Genomic DNA, 22,402 nt, shown 5'->3' with positions numbered 1-22,402 from the left:
ATTTTTTTTGCCGACCTCTAAAAGATTCGGCAAATTATTGCCGAATCTTTTAGAGGTCGGCAATAAATACTGCCAACCTCATTTTTCCTAATTCCAAGGTTTGATATATATATATATATATATATATATATATATATATATATATATTTAGGCGTTGTTTTAAATAAAAAAATAGTTTTGCTTGTTAGCTTGTTAAGATTTTGATGACATTTTATGACACAATCATCAAATGTCTTCATTTTTTTAATTATTTAAGGACATTAGCTTTTTTAAACTACTGCAATAAAATAAATTAACACAAAACAAGTTCAATTTAGAAAAACGAATCTAGAAGTGTTATTTTGTAAATAAATATACATATTGTGGAATGTCTATTTTGTTTCACTTTTTTTTTATTTTAAATAATTAAATTTATTATTAGATTTTTTATTATCATTTAACATAAATTTTTATAAATGAATTAATACATATTTTAATTCATTTATACATTTGTATAAATGAATTTATATATATACATATATATATATATATATATATATATATATATATATATATATATATATATATATATACATATATATATATACATATATATATATATATATATATATATACATATATATATATACATATATATATATACATATATATATATATATACATATATATATATATATATATATATATATATATATATATATATATATATATAAATTTTGGGCGTTTAAGACATTTTCAGCGGTTATAGACTATGCCGCAATGACTAATTAGTGTCAGTTGTTGAAATATAGAAGACAAGCTACAGAATGAGCATTGTTTCTTATCTTACGCTTGAATACAAAGATATTTATAGCTTATACAATCAATGTACCATTGATTTCAGTATCAGCCGTTGTTCATTATGAGAGACACACAACCAATCATGAGTAAAGCTATAAATTTCTTATGCAGTGTCTGACTAGTTTACGTTCTCAGATTGATTCACGTGCATGTGTAGATGTCTGCTAACACGCTTTACAGGTTAGAAATTTCTATTTTTGGACTCTAAATACAACTTTATTTTACGTCCATATTTTGGAATCTTTTCAAACAGGTAGAAATTATAAATTATATTTTAGAAGGAGTAAGGGTTGATTTTTATGTTCAATTTACCTTGTTTTACTTAGTAGTTAATTAAATATTAGTAAATATTAGCAATCCACGATTTTATTCTAGGTGTGTTTGCAGATATTCCAACCCATAATCTTCTAATGGCATGTGGAAAGGATTTGTCAGCCTCGAAACATGCGCAAACTATGGTGCTCCACCAGCAAAACTTCTCTAAAAAGAGAACTTCAGCCATTCTGGGTGTGTCCCGATCGACAGTCATCAAAGGGATTACTAGAGCAACAGAGTTGGTTACACTGGATTCACGCAAAAGATCTGGAAGACCACGTGTAAATTCATTATCAGCTGATCGTCTCATCCGAAGGGCCTGTATTGCTCATCCCACGTGGTCCTCCTCAGCTATATCATCATCCATTTCGGACACACAAAGTTCCCGAACAATCAGGAGGTGATTGGTAAACGATTTCAATCTCCGGTGCTATCATGCTGCAAAAAAAGCCAAGTGGACCGCTAAAAACATCAAAGACCGATTGGCCTTCTGCAGGAAGTACCGGCACTGGGTGGCAGAAAACTGGAGGAACGTGATGTTTCGGATGAAGCTACCTTCACTCAGTTTCAATCAAAGTCATGTTGTATTAGGAGACCACTAAATCAACGTTTCAATGCCAGATATGTAACACCAACGGTAAAGAAGTCACCTACGGTCATGGTTTGGGCAAGCGGGCAGGGGAGGTATCTGGTTCATGCCACGAAATACAACGATCAATGGTCAGGTCTACCTTAGTATCCTACAAAAGAAACTTCCCCATCATATGGGGATACTCAATTGCACCACATTTCAGCATGATGGTGCTCCCTGCGATCAAATAAGGGCAGTGAGTAGTTGGCTTCGGGATTCTGGGATTGAGGTCTTAGGTCCATGGCCTGGTTCAAGCCCAGACCTTAATCCCATTGAAAATATGCGGACCTTAATTAAACAAAAGGTTGCTGAGCAAGCACCGATGTCAAAAAAGGATCTAATAGAGGTTATAAAGCATGTATGGGTGACAGAAGTGAGTTAGCAGTATTGTGAGAATTTGGTGATCTTGATGACCAGGCATATAGAAGCTGTTCTGAAGAGTCGAGGACAATATACAAAATACTAACTGTGGATTTTTAATGAACTACTGACTGTAGATTGATTTTGCAACACTCCCTTGTAGCAGCAGGCTATAAAATAGTCGTTGTAGCAACACTCCGCGCATGTTTTTACAGTAAAAAAATAAAAATATAAATAAAAACATTTAGAATGTTTTTATTTTTAAAAAATAAAATAAAAACATTCAGAATGTTTTCATTTTTAAAAAAATAAAATAAAAACATTCAGAATGTTTTTATTTTTGAAAAATAAAATAAAAACATTCAGAATCTTTTTAAAAATATTGTAGTCTTTTAATTTGCGTTTTTGTGGTTTTTAAACTTAGTTACTTTCTGCAATTAAATTAATGCGTTTTGTTATAATCTAACCTTGATTTTGTCAGTTTGAGAACCGGAGACAAGCTACAAGCTGTTTTTTACCACAAACTGTATATTTAACACCTTTACTATAGGTGTGTGTATATATTTATATATATATACCTTAATTTTGTCAATTTAAAAACCACAAACAATTAAAGAGCTGTTTTATACCACAAACTGTATATCTAAGCCCTTTACTATAGGTATATATATATATATATATATATATATATATATATATATATATATATATATATATATATATATATATATATATATATATATATATATATATATATATATATATGTATATACATATATATATATATATATATATATATATATATATATATATATATATATATATATATACCATCAGATGGGGTAATATGACCACCGTGGGATAACATGGCCAGTTTAGCATATTTATTAGCATATTTTTGCTAAAGTTTTGAAGATGTGCAGTGTCCCACTCTAAATACATTTCATAGCCCAATATTAACCTGACATTTTAATGTCTGTTACAAAAAAATTAAAATAACAATATTCTTGTTGTTGAATGTTTTTTGCATGTCATTTTTGTATGCCTTTTCAGATTTTAAAAACGCTAGCTATTGCCGAGCAAATACTTGAGGGGCAATTTGGCCAAAATGTTAACCAGACCTCTATGAGCTACTTAAGTAAGTGCATTTTTAAGCTCAAAACATTTGCTTTAAGGTAAGTGAGGTGAATGGGTTATTTTAAAAATTGGGGTAATATGGCCACTTATTGATCTGGCTGATCAATTTGTCAATTTTTTTTTTAAATCAGTTGCAATATGACATACACATACAAACCAAAGATAGGTTATGCACACAGTAACTTCCCCATAGAGCAAGTGGACAAAGCTATGAAGGCCATTGCTGCTGGTTTTCCAGTTTAAAGGGTCTCTGAGACCAACAATGTTGGTCTCAGATCCCAAAGCACTTCATCACCAGGATGAAGAGCTTTGGGATCTGGCTGCGTTAAAACACTTCATCAAATGTATCCTTCACAAACAAAAGCGAACTTTTCTGGGCAAGATTAGGCCTAAGGATTTTTAAAAAGGCACCACAACCTAATTTTACAGAGAATTGATCAGAACATTTTAAAGAGCCATGCAGTTGTAAATAAAGAAAAGATTGTTGTTTATTTTCAACAATCTGAACAACCTGATCAAGGGCATTGTCCTTCTAATGCAATGTGTTATGATAAGACTAATCTCAGCAAAAACCCAAAAAAATGATTCACAGAAAAGCCACAAGGCATCTAGATATCATTATAAAGATTGAAATGCCTTTACAATCTGTTAGGAATTTTTGTATTTTTTGTATTTGTATTTGTATTTTGAAAAATCTAGTGCAGTAATAAAAAAAAACAAAAATTCCTGAAACTGCTGAAAATAAAATATATTTAAACAGTAAAGTTTGAATGTTGTTAAATAAAGAAGTTATATTTGAAATAAAGTACACAACACATAATTTATACGTGACATACTTTAATTTTAATTTATGCAACATAAGTTCAAATTAAAAATCTCAGTGCAAGAGAGCTAATGATTTATTTCTTCTAAGCTAAATTCAGCATATTTTCTTTTTAATTCAGTTGAACTTTATCATATTATTCGCCTAATCGTACCCTGGTTATGTCGAACCATTGTTTAACTACAGTTTTTAAGGGTGCATTTGATAAAAAACTTCGCTTAGCTTTTACTTTGAACTGCATAAAAGATAAGCTTATATTGAAGTCTAATTAATAAAAAAGTTGAAGCTAAACAAAACTGAAAATTAAAAAAAAAAGTTTAAATAAACAACACGTATAACAAATACATTTGTTATACATATTATTTATAGAAACTTTTGGAAGCATGCTCACAAACAACAAAAAAAATATGTAACGTCACTAGTTTCACAAACACATTTCTCAAAATATACATCAGTATATAAGTTATTTATATATTATATTTGTATAAGTATATATATACTTACATGTATTATATTCGTATAAGTATATTATATTAGTATAAGTATATATACTTACACTAATATATTATATTAGTATAAGTATATATTAAGTAGTATATAGTATATTATTCTTGTCATAAAAAGAAGCCTACACTCTCTGATTGCTTGGAGGGGGCATTTGAGCTTGAAAAGGATCTCACATCTGCTACAGCATGGGGCTCACAGTGGCTGGTGAACTTTAATTCAGATAAAACCCAACTTTTTTCAGCCAATCGTTAACGCAATAATTTAGATTTATGAACGGATTATGATAAAGATTATGTACTTGACAAGTCATCTACCCTTCATCTTCTAAGACTAACTCTTACTTCTGATCTTTCTTGGAAACCATATATCAAATCCATTGCAAAATTAGCATCTGCTAAGGTTGCATTTCTTTATTATGCTTGACACTTTCTTACTTCGGATTCTATTCTTTATCTCTATAAATCTCAAATCCGTCCTTGTATGGAATACTGTTGCCATACCTGGGGCAGATCTTCTAATGATGCCTTTTTCCTTTTAGACAAGGTACAAAAACGCATTGTAAACATAGTAGGACCTGCTCTTGCAACCAACCTCCTACCATTATCACATTGTCATAACATCAGTTCTTTGGAATTCGCTTCCTTTATCTTGCTTTCCTGATTCATATAACTTGCAATCTTTTAAGTCGTCTGTTAATCGTTATCTTGCTCTACAAACTTCATCTTTTCTCTTCCAGTAACTTCCAACTCTTATAGTGGTTACTTGTGGCCTTATTAGAAGCAAAGATGTAAAAGAAAATTTTTTTAGTGGTTTTTCGAATTCTGCAATCAAGCATGTTAATTCAGCTCCAAAAAGATACAAAGTTATGTTGTAAACTTTTAGTAAATGGCAATATTTTATTGATTTTATTTAATATCAAAGCAGTAACATATTCTTTCCAGTAGATAGACAAATACATTAACTAAAAAACCAAAGCTTTTTTGTCTGATTTCCCAGACTTCACATGAAAAAAATTAAACAAAATCTTGTCCACCCTTTCCCTTGTACGCGATTTTGAATGACCTTCTCCCCATACCTGTGCACGTAATTTATGGATGGCCTCATGGTAACCATGTGTCATGTTTCTAAGGCTAACCTGTATCATGTTTCTAAGGCTGTAACTTCTAAACTGTTATATATATATATATATATATATATATATATATATATATATATAAATATATATATATATATATATATATATATATATATATATATATATTACAGATTAGAAGTCATAGCCTTAGAAACATGACACATATTAGGTAACCAAAAAAGTTCGTGCGGTTTTTGGTAATTGAATTGTTTTTAGCATTTTTTACAACACCCACATCGCACAAAGCAAGTAGCTTTGTTGCGTAATAGAACGCGTGTGTCACGCGCAGTTGCTGCATATATAGTGTAGGCTTGTAACGAGCTTACAGGAAAGGTTTTGTGTAAAGAAAGGATGGCAACCCAACCAACCATTATTCGATCTTGCTTACTTTACGAGTTCAAACTTGAAAGGAATGCAACACAAGCGGCCAAAAACATCTGCACAGCATTTGGAGAAGGTAGAGTAAGTGAACGCACAGCACAGAAGTGGTTTCAGCGATTCTCTTCGGGAGATGAGTCCATCGAAGACCTGCTGCGTTCTGGACGCCCATTGTTGGTTGATGAGGATGAACTGAAGGACGCTGTCGAGTCTGACTCCAGCCAAACTTGCCAAGAAATTGCAGTGAGGTTTGCTGTGAGTGTTGAAACCATCCGCCTGCATCTGCATGCGATTGGGAAAGCGTGGAAGCTGAGTCGGTGGGTTCCGCACAAATTGTCGATCGACAACAAGAAGCAACGGCTTACGATCTGCACATCACTCTTATCACGCCACAATGTTGAGCCTTTTCTTGATCGTTTATTGATATGCAACGAAAAATGGATTGTGTACAACAATACCAAGCGTTGCTACCATTGGTTGTCCCCCGATGACCTCATCCCAAAGACACCCAAGCCCAATCTCCACGAGCGGAAGGTTTTGTTCTGCATTTGGTGGACTACAGCTGGTGTGGTGCATTACGAGCTGCTCCCAACAGGCCAAACCATTACTGGACTGGTCTACTCAGCACAGCTGCAACAAGTTCACGACCTGTTGCTTGTAAAGCAGCCTGCACTGGTGCACAGGAGAGGAGTTCTGCGTCTCCACAACAACGCGAGACCGCACACCGCTCGCGTGACTCAGGACAAGCTCCAAAGCCTTGGTTGGGAGAGTTTGCCTCATCCACCATACTCGCCAGACCTCTCCCCTACTGATTTCCATTTTTTCCTTTCCCTGGGAAATCATTTAAAAGGACAGCAGTTGGGAGACCAGGACGCGGTTGAAATGGAGTTGAAAGGTTTTACAGACTCAAAGGACCGAGAATTTTTTAGAAGTGGAATAAATAAGCTTGTTTTACGTTGGGAAAAGGTTTTAGATGCTAATGGTGACTATTTTGATGAATAAATGTATTTACTTTTGTCGTTTTGTGTGTTTTTATTATATACGGAAAAACCGCGCGAACTTTTTTGGTTACCTGATATATATATATATATATATATATATATATATATATATATATATATATATATATATATATATATATATATATAACACAACAGTTTCAAAGTTATAGCCTTAGAAACATGACACAGTGGCCCCCTCAACTTGCAAATGGTCATATTAAACTACTTTAGAGCCTTATAACTTTTTTCTCACTTTCAATAAGTGTCTCATTTTTCTAAAAATATTTTCAGGATAGTTCTCTCTTTAAAAAAGTGGTTATATCAACTTGTATTATACTAGAGAAAAATTATTTTGAAATATACCTAAAAGTATGTTGTCCATTCGTCTAAAAAGTCTCATTTCAGGACATTTTGAGATGCTTGTAAATTTTTTAATTTTGTTTTGATCTAAGATTAACAGCATTTAGACCATTAGATCGAACTAGATCATTAGACCATTAGATCAAACTATCTAAATATGCAAACATTATAAACTTGTCATGTTCACACCAAAAATGGTAGCATTTTTAAACAATCTTATTTTTCAAATAATAAAGATGAAGTACCCCTCTATCCAGCCTACTGACCCATATGAGGGGTGCAACCAATTAAAAGTAATTTCTTAACAAAAAAAAAGATATGGTTAGTTACCCCCTCCTTAATCTGATCTTTATTGTGAATAGGGGCACAAATAAAGGGACAGTAACTATTTAGACACCTTTATTATTGTTCAAATAAAGGACTTTAATTAATTTAGATATTCAGATACTTTATATCTAAACTTCTAAAGTAACTTTTAATTGAAAACATTATTTCTTTAGACTCTATTTTATCTTTGGTGATCAGGGTTTGAAATAGGTGCAAGACCCCTGGACCTTCTTTGAAACCAATCTTAGGGGAGCAACCAACCTTGGGAGTTAAGCAAGTTATCGTTGTTTATGTCCTTAAGGCCATAACATTGTATAATTGCAAGAAAATCTGGCACACACAGTCTATGCACTTTTATTTACACCATCGAAATCCAAATCTTATGGTAAAATGCCCCCTTATTTTTGCCTCTATTCACTATAAAAACCAGATTAAGAAGGGAGCAACCAACCTTTTTTTTGTTGTTGTTAAGAAATCACTCATAATTAGTTGCACCCCTCATATGGGCCAGTAGGCAGGTTAGAGGGGCACTGGTTTCCAATAATGTACTCAATGGTTATTAATTGACAAACAGAGTTATTTAAAAATGCTGCAATTTAGGTGTGAACATGATAAGTTTAATTGGATTTTTAGATAGTTTGGTCTAATAGTCTAATAACTGTTAATCTTAGATCAAAACAAAGTGTTACAAAAATTTAAAGGCATTACAAAATGGAAAAAAATTGGACTTTTTAGACGAATGGACAACATACTTTTAGGTATATTTGAGTTCTAAACTGCAAAAAGCTGCTTATATTTTGCCCATTTATTGCAGGCAGTAGTAGCTAATCAGAAAACGCATTTGTAAAGACTTGTGGATGAATAGAAAAATACTACAAGTCAACTTCATTTTGGCATATTTTTACAATTTTCAGACTTTTTCCAAAGTTGAAGAGGTTATAATTTTTCTCTAATATAACACAAGTTGATAAAGCCACTTTTGTAAAGAGAGAACTAACCAGAAAATAGTTTTAGAAAAATAATATAATTAGCAACTCCACAGTTCAACAAAAAGTGATGTTTTAAAAGACACATAATTTTCATGAATTTTATCTCTCTTTTTTTTGTAATAAAAAGAACCTAGAGATTTTTTGCATCTATTACTAGACTCAACTTCTTTCCAAACATATATAGATGAAGTACTATGTTTAACATGGCTTGTTTTATATATTATTTATGTTTTGAGACCACTATTAATAAAATAACTTTCTGCCGACACATTTTTACAAAAGTAGTTTTTGAAGATAAGATTTCCTAAATACCAAAACGCATCAAATTTGTTTAAAAATTTCCACATAGATTAAAAAAAGAATAAGGAATTTAATGGAATAGGGAACCCTCTAAAATAATTTCTTAGCTCTCAGTGTTTAAAAAACTTTAACGTTGGCTTGTTAAAAAAAAAAAAAAGTTTAAAAAGGTTTGCTGTGAAAAAAGCAAGTATACCTTTTCCTCTATGTAAATCAAGTATTTATTTATGATTTCTTGAAGAAATAGTACTTAGGAATTTTGTTTAGAAATTATGTATATTATGTTTTTTTTTCCTTTGCGTATCGTTTGTTTTGATATTAGCACTTGATTTTGATGTTTTTTTGTTTTATTTCGATGCTATTTCACACCAAATTTTCCATACTTAAGTACAAGACATTTTGTCAAAAAATCATTAGTTTTTCCATCACAAAAAATGCAATAACTTTGGATCCAATTAACTTCTAAAGTTGTATTTAAAGATATATGTATGTGTGTGTGTGTGTGTGTGTGTGTGTGTATATATATATATATATATATATATATATATATATATATATATATATATATATATATATATATATATATATATATATTAGTGAAAACACTTATCTAATTTTTTAGATAAGTGTTTTTACTAATTTATAATTATAATTTAAGAACATTGAGCAATCTATTATTAGAATACACCAACATAATATATATATATATATATATATATATATATATATATATATATATATATATATATATATATATATTTACATATATGTATTTATATATAAATATATGTTTATGTATGTGTATGTTTATATAAGTATATATAAAACATTGTACATATTTACATGCTGTTTAAAACAAACACATAATTAATAATAATTATTAACATTATTAACAATAATTATTAAACACATTATTAACAATAATAATAATAATGATAATAATAATTGTTATAATAATAATAATAACAATAATAATTATATTACCAATATATTCAAACTTCAAAATCAAATTAGAACATGACTACAAAGATTTTATTAATCAGAACAAATTTCATACAACTATTGAAAGTATTTGAAAAAATTGTATTAGTCAAAAAAACATTTTTTTTTAATTTTCACTCTTAAGAGGAAAGTTTATAAGTTTCCGCAAACATAACTACGAAAAAAATTAATTTATTACCTCAACATCAAATACCATCACAGTGTCATCAAGCAGAGCAACTTGTACCTTTGCTTTGTTTCTATTATTGGATTTCTTAAGCTTTGTATTATTTTCAGGAGGAATGTCGCCATTCATATTGATTTTCTGCAAGTGTTGTGAGATAAGGCTTGCAAAAGATCACTTCACTGCAAAAGGGATAACAGTAGCTATTAACCATGCAAACTTTAGCTAATTTTGTTCTTTGAAATCATATCTGAGCGGCAAACAAGTATTTTTTTTAAATATTTTCGAATAAACAATTCAAAATTGTTCTTACTAAAACGTTTATTTGATGAATTAACTTTTTTGTTTGTTTGTTTATAGTTAATTAAAAGATATCACGTAAAAATTATTCCGAAAAACATCGAATCGTAAGTTACCAATATTTATTGATTTAAAGGTAAGTAAACGGGTTGAGTTGTTCTCCGTCATTGGTTTAAAAACCATTTTTATTTTCTAAGAAAATATTTTTCATAGAACATAGTAAATTAGATAATGAACGAACTTGTTGTTTTTTAACGGTTACACGGTTGTAAAAAATAAAAAACAAAACTTTGAGCTAAAAACCGTTTGTTAAGGACAATGTTTGAAAAAAAAAGTGAAAGTACAATGGCTTCAAAAACGCAAAAGTTAGAAGGAAAAAATACTGAGAATCATTGAAATAGAATAGTAAATAGAATAGTAATTAGAATAGTAAATAGAATAGTAAATAGAATAGTATTAAAAATAAGAGAAAATGTCGATAACAACCTGACCATAGTAGAGTTCTTCTATTTATTTTTCTTCTTCTTTTGGTTATTAAGTTCTGATTATACTTGGTGCTCCTAAAAGCCCTTTAGGTCTTGTAACAGAGCACCGCGTAAAAGCATTTAATTATGATTAGTTAGGACGTTTTTCTTTCCGCCTTTCTAACCGATGTCGCTAATTTGGCTAGAAAAGCCATCGCTAGATTCAGAAACGGGTGCGAGCGCTATGTCAAGAGTTTGACCTTTACCAAGTCCTTGATAGTAATGCGCTCTACTTGTTTCACCAGCGAAGCGAAAAGACGTCGGAGTTAAAAGGTTGAAATTATAACAACGTTTCAAAAGTAATAACATTAATAAAGGAGTTGCTTCTTGATTGTAGCGGTCTCAACGGTCTTGGAAAGGTAAACACATTTTTGAAAAAAGAAAAAAAAGAAAAATCAAAGGGCAAGACAAGCAATAAATTAAACAATCTACAAAAAGAATAAACTCTTACTAAAGTGTGTTAATAATTATTCAGATGCAAATCTATGCTGATTTTACGCTTATTATGAGGTTTCTATTTCACAAATATCTTGAAATATGCTAACTTCTAAATTTAAAAGAGATAATTGAAGCTAATAGCCAATAGCAGTAGGAAAGCTGGCTATGAGTCACTTCTTATAAATTACTGAGATTGAGGTTCATCAAGGTTGAATGCCTTGATGATGTTTCTAAAACAAATAAAAATAAACTTAAATGAGTATTACAACTTTATAACTTTGACCTGATTTTAATTTGTATTAATCTAAAAATAAATTTCACACGTATTAAAGATAAAAGATTCACACCAATATTTGTGTTACTAGTTTTGAATACTTAGATGGATTAGATCTAATAACATAACTTTTAAACTTTAAATTATTATAATTTATTTTCATTATTTCAATTTGCCGCATTGAATAAGTGAGACTAAATAATTATTAACAAAAATAAAAAAGGCCGAAAGAGTATTTCAAGGTTATGAAAAGAATTTTCTATAAAGTGCAAATCTTACAATTATTACAGAATGAATAAAGTTGAAGAAGAATTAAGTAACAACAAATCGCAAAGCGCACAGAAAAGAATTTATAAAAAATTAAAGACAATTTGAGTTTTTAAGAAGATAAAACTTAGTAGATAAAAAGCACTTTAAAACAATTCACGTTAAATAAAAAAGCAATTGATTTGGAATCTCAATCATGAATCACAAAGAAACAATCTAAGAATCAATGGCTTAGAAGTGAGACCTGGAGAAAGATTGTAAAAAAAAGTTATTCAAAAATATCTGCCTATAAAGCAAGTTGCAAAACAAAATAACTTTTTAGGTAATTGGATTATAACTAAAATAAATGGAATTTTTTAAATTTTAATTGCTCTAAAAGGACGAAATAAAGGTTCAAACTAAACTCAACTCTAACATCAACCTAAGTCATGAGCATCTTTACGGAACTTTTAATCTGTTCTGAAAAACAATTCAAGCAAAAAATTGATTACGTGCTATTGAAAAACAGTAGTGAAAAAGAGTTTAAGAAAATAACCTAAAATTACACTATATAAATAATTATTACTTTTGTTTTGTCCTTGGGTTGAAAGTGTGTTTTCCTAACATATTATGCCAAAGACAAATTAAACTTATCTGTTTCACAAAATTTAGCTTCTGTGACCGCCACAACGAAATTTTGAAAACTGTGTATTTTTGAGAAAGTTCTCGATTTGTATTGAATACTGAGCATTCTTCTATAATACTCCTAAACTACTCGAATTGTCCGAAAAATGGATGTGGGGCTTACAAGGCATACTTTGGCATAACTGTCCAAGTTAAAAACAAGCTCTGGGCACTGCATTTCACAAGATAATTTTTAAAAGTAAGTTAAATAATTGGTTTTCGATTAGATGAGATTTATTTTATAGAGTTTTTAAATTTATTTTAATGTAGTTCAATGGTTTATTTCGATGTAGTTCATTTTATACCAAATTGAGATTTTTATTTTTTATTTTTTTTGTGGTTAGTAAATTGCTCCCAGAAGTTATCACAGAGCATCGCAAAGCTGCATTTAACTCGCTTTCACGCCTCACTTCCTTACCAATGTTACTTATTGGGCTACAGCCGGCGTTGAATCTTGAACCACTTGGTTCTGAGCCAGAACTCTAACGTTTCGTCACAGGTGCGTCTAATTTTCATCGCAACAAGAACTTTTTTTAAAATAGTTACGTTTTGAAACGTCTTTAAAAAAGTTTTTTAAACGGTCTACACTTTAAAATGTTTTAAAGACGTTTATAATTTCTAGTAACAAGCAAGAATTCTTGGTAACAAGCATGATTACTACGCGGAGTTTAAATTCTCATAAAAAATTACGTATTTATAGGATGCAGAATGTCACTCAAAGTCCATATTCTTGCGACTCAACTTGATAAGTTCAAGAAGAACATGGGAACTTACTAAAAGAAGCAAGGCGAGCGCTTTTATCAAGATAATATCTTGATGAAGCTACTCGTCTTGAATTTATAATATATATTTGAACACACAAACACATGTATATACATATATATATATATATATATATATATATATATATATATATATATATATATATATATATATATATATATATATATATATATATATATATATATATATATATGTATATATATACATATATATTAAAAGAACATTTTTTATCAGTAGAGCATTTTTTATCAGTAGAGCAAATACAGAACACCGCATAATGATAAAAATTGTATTTGGGGCACCTTGAACAAAAACAAAGTTTATTTCAGTGACCAATTTTTTTGAACGTGTAAACCAAAGTTGCATGAATTACTATTAACGGTTGGGTATTGCACTGGGATACAAAACGATTCGTAAGAATTTCTCTCTGCACGCAATTCTGTACTCTTTGCTGCGCTAGTTGTTGACTGTGACACCGCATGCTGTGCTTTAATGCTGGCGAAGTACTCAATTAAGCGTGGAAATTTATTTCATCAACTTTGTACATGAACTTGAAGATCTGAGTTAAATCACCTCCTATTCTTCTATTTTCGAGTATTGTGAGGCTTAAAATAAATCTTTGCTGCTTAATTGATTTAATTAAACATCGGAATAAGTTATAATCGCCGCAGTGATCCGATCTTTAATTAATAAATTAAGCATTGGGATCAAGTATGGTGACCATGCTTGAATAGCGTACTCGAGGTGATAAAAGCTTTACACCATTCGTAGGTGGTGTAAAGTTCTTTCCACAGTGAAAAACTACAGCCTTCCAAAGGGTCAATTAGCGTTTATTGCAGCTGACGTAACTTGAGTGTTAAGTTTAAAGTCTTTAGAGACTCGCAGAGCTCTCTCTAAATCAGTAACGACAAGTGCAAGAGACTGTCTGCTCCTGACTTGACGTAATCTCGTGTAAATAATTTTTTCTTTTTTAATGTTATTATTTCTTTTACTTTTATTTTCTACAAATTTTTTTCTTACTAAACCTCTACTTTTTGTTACTTTGTTACAAGAAAATAAATTTCTAAATTTACTTCATCTAAGTAAATGAACTGCAAATTATTTAACACATTTTGGTGCTAACAGTTGTGTCATCAGCAACTGAAGTTTGATTGTTATATTAAACTTATTTATTCATTAAGAGCAATTAAAACATTCTTTAAATTATTTTTTTGGTGAAATATCCAATTACTCATGTTCGTTGCTTTTCATTTTGATACAACTAATTTTAAATGTTGCTATTTTTATGAAATAAAGATGGTTCTGATTTTAATGTTGTACGAAATAAAGATGGTTCTGATTTTAATGTTGTACGAAATAAAGATGGTTCTGATTTTAATGTTGTACGAAATAAAGATGGTTCTGATTTTAATGTTGTACGAAATAAAGATGATTCTGATTTTATTGTTGTATAAAATAAAGATGATTCTGAATTTAATGTTGTATGAAATAAAGATGGTTCTAAATGTAATGTTTCATATAGCATGCGCCTTTGATTTGTCCGTGTATGCAATAGCAATTCTGGCATATTTAAACCTTTACTTTTTTTAATTACGCTAGTATTTATAAAAATACAAAGATTGTTGCTGCAAAAATAACGAAATTTGTAACAAATTCAAAAACAAACGCTTTTAAAAAACACATGAAAGCATTTATATATGCATAAAAACATTCCACTACTATAGTTTTTCTAGGTAAAGACCAAGCCTACTTTATATAACTAACCTTAGGTAAAGATCCCACCAAGCCTACTTTATATTACTAACCTTAGGTAAAGATCCCACCAAGCCTACTTTATATAACTAACCTTAGCAGCATTAATTAAACATAATTAAAAAAAGAAATTAACAAATTTAGGTTATTAAATTTGAATGTGGTTCGAAATTACTTTATATGCTGAATACGGGACGTGGTTACCGTAAACTATGAAAAAACACTTTCTTATCGACAATTTTTTTTTAACTTTTCAACAATTACTTTTACTTCCAAAATTCTAAAGCATATTTCTAAAATTCTAAAGCTCTAAAACTTTTGAGGAACTAAAAATTATATTGCCATTTTAAATCAATAAGCATTCATGTTAAACGCATTCAAAATAAGTATACAAACTAAAGTTACATTAAAAAGAAATTCTATTAAAATATTCCGCTACATCATTTACATAATATGTGAACAGCCAGTCAAATATTTCCGTTACTGCCATGTGCATAAGAGAAAAATGATAATTAATATCAAAGAAGCCTAATAAATAGAGAAATTTGAAAAAAAATTGTTACTATTTATTTGATCTTTAAAAATTTAAAAATTCTAAAATACCACTTAATTTCTTAAAACATTAGCGGTATAAAAAAAGTAGAAAATAATATCATACATAATATTTATAAAATAATGTATACAATGAACAGTAACAAAGTCATGCATTAAAAAAAAATTATATCAAACAACTGTGTAGCAACATATCTTTTAACGTACTCAATGATAATAAAATTCAACCTAAAGCAATAAAAACTTAATAATAAATGATATAAGATATGTTCTAAAAAGGTGATATGATATGTTCTATAGAGGTGTAATTTTTTGGGGCGCTTTTTCTTCAGATAAATCGATATCCGGGGCTATACGTTTAAATATTCTTTTTAGATATTTTTCAAAATTTTCTCGTGACTTCCGTTCTTCTTCTAAATTTTCTCGAAGGTACAAAGTTTGCTAAGATAAAGTAATCTATAAGCTTTTTAAACGAGAATATTAATAAAAAAATAACAATAAAAGTAACAATTATAATTGTATATTTATGAAAATTTGTTTTTTATTTTTGTTTTTTAATTTTCTTATTTCTTTTTTTAGTACACTATTAGTACCTTTTTGGATAATATTTATGATCTATAGGCCTAATAATATTATTAATTACGCCTATTATTATTACATCTAAAGGTCTATGTGAGTAAACTTATTATTGAAATGAAATAAAATTTAAGGTAATTTATATGTTTAAGGTGTGTTTTATCGTTGTACTACAGCACACCTTAATGGGATAACATTTAACGCGATGGCTTCAAACTTTCATCTTTATAAAATAGAAAACTTATAAAATTTTTTGTGAAATTCCTGACTAATCATTCAGCAATTAAACAAATCAAATCAACAAAAATCTGCCTATCAGATTTTGTTATAACCTAATTGTTAAAGTAACACAAGTTATAACAGAAACTTTTTTACAGAAGATTTTTCAAAGGTCGCCTTTGAAATACTTAATGCAAACAAAAAGCAAATTGAACAAACTAAAGATCACTTTTGAAAAACTTAATGCAAACAAAAAGCAAATTGAACTATTATTGCAGTCGAAACTTTAATCGTAAAGATTTGCATTTATTTAGTTACCAAATAAAAAAACATCTAACAGTTTGTCGAGTAGTTTTGAAAAAAACAACAGATATATTTATGTTGTTCAAATCTGTCTTCTACCAGACAACACCACAATAGACTAATATAAAGTAAACTTTGCTGTCTACCCGGCTTCTACTTATAACAATTTGGCTTAGGTGTAGATGTTTTCACTTTCAATAACTCAAAGAGATTACAAAACCTAACTTACTTGGTGGCTTTAATCCAGTTGTCATAAGTAAACTTAAAAAAAAAGATTCCTAATCATCAAAGGTTATGAAAATGATTGAGAAGGCTTTTATGTTGGAACGCAGCATATTATTTGCAGTAAACATAACAACCCTTCAATCAAAGATGCAGGGTACAATGCCAATCAAATTCTGTGTAATCTATTGCTAATGGTGTTCAAATTTAACCGAAATGAGTTTAACCTGGATAAATGACTTGCACAAAAGAAAAAATTTTTTATAAATATCAAAACAATTTTTTTAAAGCCAAGACAGTACCTAGAATCCTGTCAAAAGTTTTTCATAGCTACATATTTACATAGTATTACTGACTGAGAATTCACTATTGATGATTTTTCTCATAATTTTCTCTATTCTTATTTTTATTTAAATTTTGTTGTACACAATGATTAACTTGCTAATAGCAAAACTGTTTGGTGAAGCGCTTCTTTATAAAGAAAGAAACTTTGCTAAACATCTTTTAAGCTATATTAAGTTAAACCAAACACCATAGAAAGACTTCAATTTAAAAATCTCCTTAAATTTTGTAGGGTTGAAAATTTCCCTGAAATTTACAACTCGGGAAATTTTCCGAAAGTTTTGAATATTCTCAAAAAAAGATAAGTTCTTTTATAATTAATGGGTAAAAATTTATGTCTTATTTAAGCAGTTGTTATGGACAACTTTATGGTAAAATATTGTGAAGCAGATTATAAAAATTTTAGAAAATCCTCTTTGGAAAACATGTTTCTCGGTATTTTGTTGAGTTTTTTTATTATAACTATAAGTAGCAACTATGATAATTTGTTTTCAAAATTTTCTAAAACTATTTTATCCTGATATTCGCTAAGCATATTGATGTTCATTGCTGTAGCAAGCTTTGGTTAAGGCTAATCATAATTTGCACCCACATCCCTAAAAGGAATGGGACATTTTTTAACATCTTTTAGATTGGCCAACAAGTTACTAAAAACTGTAAAGTTATATATAAGACTTGATTGAATATTTAAAATATTTTCCAATTTTTTCGTGATTTCAAGACCTTATTGCTTATATATTGCTTAATGAAAGACAAAAAGTAAAGAAATTTTTTGTGCTAAATTTGAACTATTTAAGTATACAGTTATCAATAAAAATAAAGAACTAATGATTTCGAGGTCATAAATTCCACCGCTATGTTTAAATAAGTGCTTTTAAGACTTAAGTCTCACTCGCCACAACCTTACTAGAGCACTTTTGACTTTATAAATCAATAAATTAAAAAATTATACTATACTTTATATAGGTTTAAATGTATACCGTATTTTTCAACCAATACTATCAAGTGGGCGATTTGTGTGTGTGTTTTATAAGTATCATACCAAGCAAATTAATTTATTATTATTTTATTAAACTGACTGGTTTCCTTAAAATAAAAAAAAGTAGGTCCTTAAAAACAAAAATTCACCCGACTGAAATGTGTCAAATACCCAACTAACCGACCAAAATTGTCAAAAAACTGACTATACCCAAGAAATCACCTTTTTGGTGGTGAAACGTCCCTTTTCCCCACACACCCTCCCTCTAAAATCATCTTTGTATGCTATCTTTACACATAAAAAATCTTTTTTTCTATAAAACACTTTACAAAAATAATCTAAAGAAGATTTTATTCTTTATATTTTGTGAATATTTTACATTGTAGTTTAAAGAAGTAAAAGCTAGAAATAAGTTATACACAAGCTCAAAAACCAAGCTAAATCCGAAAACATGATTTTAGCTAGGGTGTTAAACAAAGAGTGTTGACCGAAAAAATTATTTGATTAATAAAAATCAATTGCTAATCGTTTAATTAACAAACGATTAATAAAAATCAATCGTTAATTGAATAATTAACAAACAATTAATAAAAATCAATAATCAATTGATTAATGGATAAATCAACTAACTATTATTCGACTTCATTTTAAAAATATAAAATTGTTATAATTTAACTGTCAAGCTTGCAGATATATCCAGAACAAGTTTAATTTATCAAAAGAAAAAACAAAACACATATTACTCTTCATGTTCTAGAGTTAAGTGTTATGGCACATGGCGAAAGAAGAAAATTTGATAAAGTCTGATAAAACTATTTGAATGAAACAGCACATAAAGTATAAGTACAATTATTTTTACACTAGGAAGTGGTAGCTGAGGAGACAAAGGAGAGTAGAATCTGAATCTGATATTGAAACTACTTGTAATGTGAAACCAATAAGAAAAAAAAGTTTGACTTGTATTAAACAAGAAATGGCGGTACTATAAATGTGTGTATGTATATATATATATATATATATATATATATATATATATATATATATATATATATATCTATATATATATATATCTATATATATATATATATATATCTATCTATATATATATATATATATATATATATATATATATATATATATATATATATATATATATATATATATATATATATATATATATATATATATATATATATACATATATCAGCCCTCGGAATTAGGGTTGGCATTCGGCAATGCCAACCTCAGTGTTTTATGTCAGCAAAAAATCACTGAACTCATTTTAATGTTTTATAGTAACCCCTTTGTGTCAAATTTTTTTTGCTGACCTGATGCCAACCTCTAACAGTTTGATTTTATTGCCAACCTCATTTTTTCTAATTCCGAGGGCTGATATATATATATATATATATATATATATATATATATATATATATATATATATATATACATATTTATGTATATATATATATATATATATATATATATATATATATATATATATATATATATATATATATATATATATATATATATATATTTATACATATATATATATATAGAAAAAATGATTAATGAAAGAAAAGATTGCTGTCTCATGCCTAACCCTCAGTCGATATATACACACAAACACACCTACACATACTCTCTATATTAAATAGATAATCACATGATTAATTGTAGACAGAATGTAAAAAAATTAGAGAGCATTTATTTTTATTACTAAGAAAATTTTTGTTAGTATTTTGTTCTTAGATAATCGCATAATAACCTGTTGACAATTTAAATGTACAAAAATGTAAAAAAAATTTTTTATTGTTTTATTCCATATTCTTTATGTTTTTTTGTTATTATTTTGTTTTATTTTGTTTTTAGATTTTATTTCTCATTATATATTTATTTATAAATACTAAATATCAACTAAATTGTTTTGGGATAAGCGAGTTAACATAATTTAACTGATTTTTTAGTAGCAAAGAAAACAAACATTGAATAGATAAACACTGAACATTAAAATTTAACTTTTAAGATTAAAATGTTATTTTAATAACATTTTAATCTTAAAAATAATAAATTACATTTACTTATTACATTTTATTATTAAAATTTTATTAAAGACTTTTGTGTAAAAAGATACCTTGTGTAGATTTTGCACTTGCTCTTTTAAACCAAATAGCTCTGCATTTCCATCTCTGTACAAATATTTATGATTTTCAAATTAAAAGCATACTCAAATAAAAAATTAAAAAAAAAAATTAAAAAAAAAAAATTAAAAACAACTTTATTTGTATTCACAAATTCAAAAGTAATTGTATATAACTATATCGTAGCATATAAAATTTCAACTAAGAATAAATACATTTCTTTTGGTTTCTTCTTTGACTTTTTGAGATACTTTTGTTTCATTGGATAGTTTGTTCTTGGGGGTGTGATTGGTTTAAAACTAAAGTGAGGAGGAACATCAGGAAGTAAAAATGAACTTTCAGGGCTACCTAAAAATTAGTTTTATTATTGAATGAGATTAAATAAAAAATGCAAATTTTAATGAAAAAAATCAAACTTATATGAAAAAAGTTTAGTTTTAACAAAATATTTATAAAAATGAAAACTTAAGTAATTAAAAGAAAAAAATAATTAAAAATCAGTACAAATATATAAAATACCTATTTATTAAAAAAATTAAAAAAGTTTACATGTGACATTTTGGCGTTGTCTAGCACTAAAGCAATAGGCTTCTATTACACTTAATATCATCATATCTTCTTCAAGAACTTGAGTAGGAGTTATCAAGGCTATGATCAACATAAAAAAAACAAAAAAAACAAACAAGATTATCAGATTATTAACTATAAAATTATTATCAAATCTGTTTTAATCTGAATTAACTGCTCCTCAGAAAAGCAAGATTATTTTATTAACTTATTAATATGTCAGAAATTTCTTTAAAATTGTATTGAACTGAATTTATCTCACAGAACAGGTTGATTAGAAAAACTTATTATGTTACTCTGCTTGCTTTATTCATTCACCAATCCATCTGGAATGGATTACTACTGTGAAAAATATAAACAGTAAAATATAAACATAACTTAGTTAGTTGGATAAAATCTTTATAAAAGCTTTTATTTAAACATAGTAAATATATAGAGATAAAGTATTACAGATATAAAATATTACAGTACACAACAAAGTTTTTTTAAATTGTTTTGGAGTAATTTGATATCATTAATTTTGACTTCAACCTTATTTTTGATTTGTCAAAAAAAACATGTTTATTTTTTTAAAAGCATCTTTGATCATGTGTAAGTTACACTAGTGGACATACAAAATATAAATCCTTTTATGATTAGTTTGTGATTATAATGTAAACAGTTGTTTTTGCAATAATTTTTTTATTCATGCATTTGTTATCAAATCATTTATAAATACAATATTTATAAATAATATAAAATGAAACATTTTTTTAAATTTAAGTGATTTTATTGTTTAATTAATAAGTTTGGTGTAGTATAATTTTTGCTTTTTGTTTATGTTTAAGTTATTTTATGGTTAAATAATGTTTAGTAGTTGCATTTGTAAGAACAGTTCTTTTTGCTACAAAATTCTAGCAAGATTCAATAAAGACTAGTAAGTTGAAAGCTGAAAAAATCATTTGTATTTTAGTTGAAAGCTGAAAAAATCATTTGTATTTTAGTTGCAAAGAATAGTAAGCTGAAAATTTTTTAATTTGCTTTAACATTTGAAAAAGAATACATTGATTATATAATATTATTTATATTGTGGGTTTGAACTCAGTATCTTTTGCTTATGAAGCTACATGTGACATTAATATATATGTATATATATATATATATACGATAATATATATACATTGTATATTGTACATTAATATATATGTATATATGTATGCTGCTATATATGTTATTATACTGTTATAAATATA

General features: G+C 28.0%; 2 protein-coding genes across 3 annotated transcripts in view; both read right to left on the bottom strand.

Moving 5' to 3' along the window:
• LOC100203284 (FERM, ARHGEF and pleckstrin domain-containing protein 2) overlaps positions 1-10,849 on the bottom strand; it is a 73,930-nt gene extending 63,081 nt beyond the window's left edge. Inside the window, exon 1 of the mRNA XM_065788159.1 lies at positions 10,281-10,849. Within this exon, the coding sequence (XP_065644231.1) occupies positions 10,281-10,397 (117 nt within the window). The 5' untranslated portion in view covers positions 10,398-10,849. The remainder of the gene's footprint in view (positions 1-10,280) is intronic.
• Positions 10,850-15,610: 4,761 nt separating this feature from the next.
• LOC101238539 (rho guanine nucleotide exchange factor 7) overlaps positions 15,611-22,402 on the bottom strand; it is an 81,271-nt gene continuing 74,479 nt past the window's right edge. Inside the window, exons 21-24 of one of the 2 annotated variants that reach the window (XM_065788158.1) lie at positions 21,153-21,251; positions 20,819-20,951; positions 20,597-20,651; positions 15,611-16,274 (exon numbers count right to left, since the gene is read on the bottom strand). In XM_065788158.1, the coding sequence (XP_065644230.1) occupies positions 16,260-16,274; positions 20,597-20,651; positions 20,819-20,951; positions 21,153-21,251 (302 nt within the window). In that variant the 3' untranslated portion in view covers positions 15,611-16,259. The remainder of the gene's footprint in view (positions 16,275-20,596; positions 20,652-20,818; positions 20,952-21,152; positions 21,252-22,402) is intronic. The other variant, XM_065788157.1, reaches the window with a different exon arrangement.

Source organism: Hydra vulgaris, chromosome 01 (genome assembly GCF_038396675.1).
Source record: "Hydra vulgaris chromosome 01, alternate assembly HydraT2T_AEP".
Lineage (NCBI taxonomy): Eukaryota > Metazoa > Cnidaria > Hydrozoa > Anthoathecata > Hydridae > Hydra > Hydra vulgaris.
Note: the sequence above shows the minus strand (reverse complement) of the source record. Positions and strands in the feature narration are given on the sequence as shown.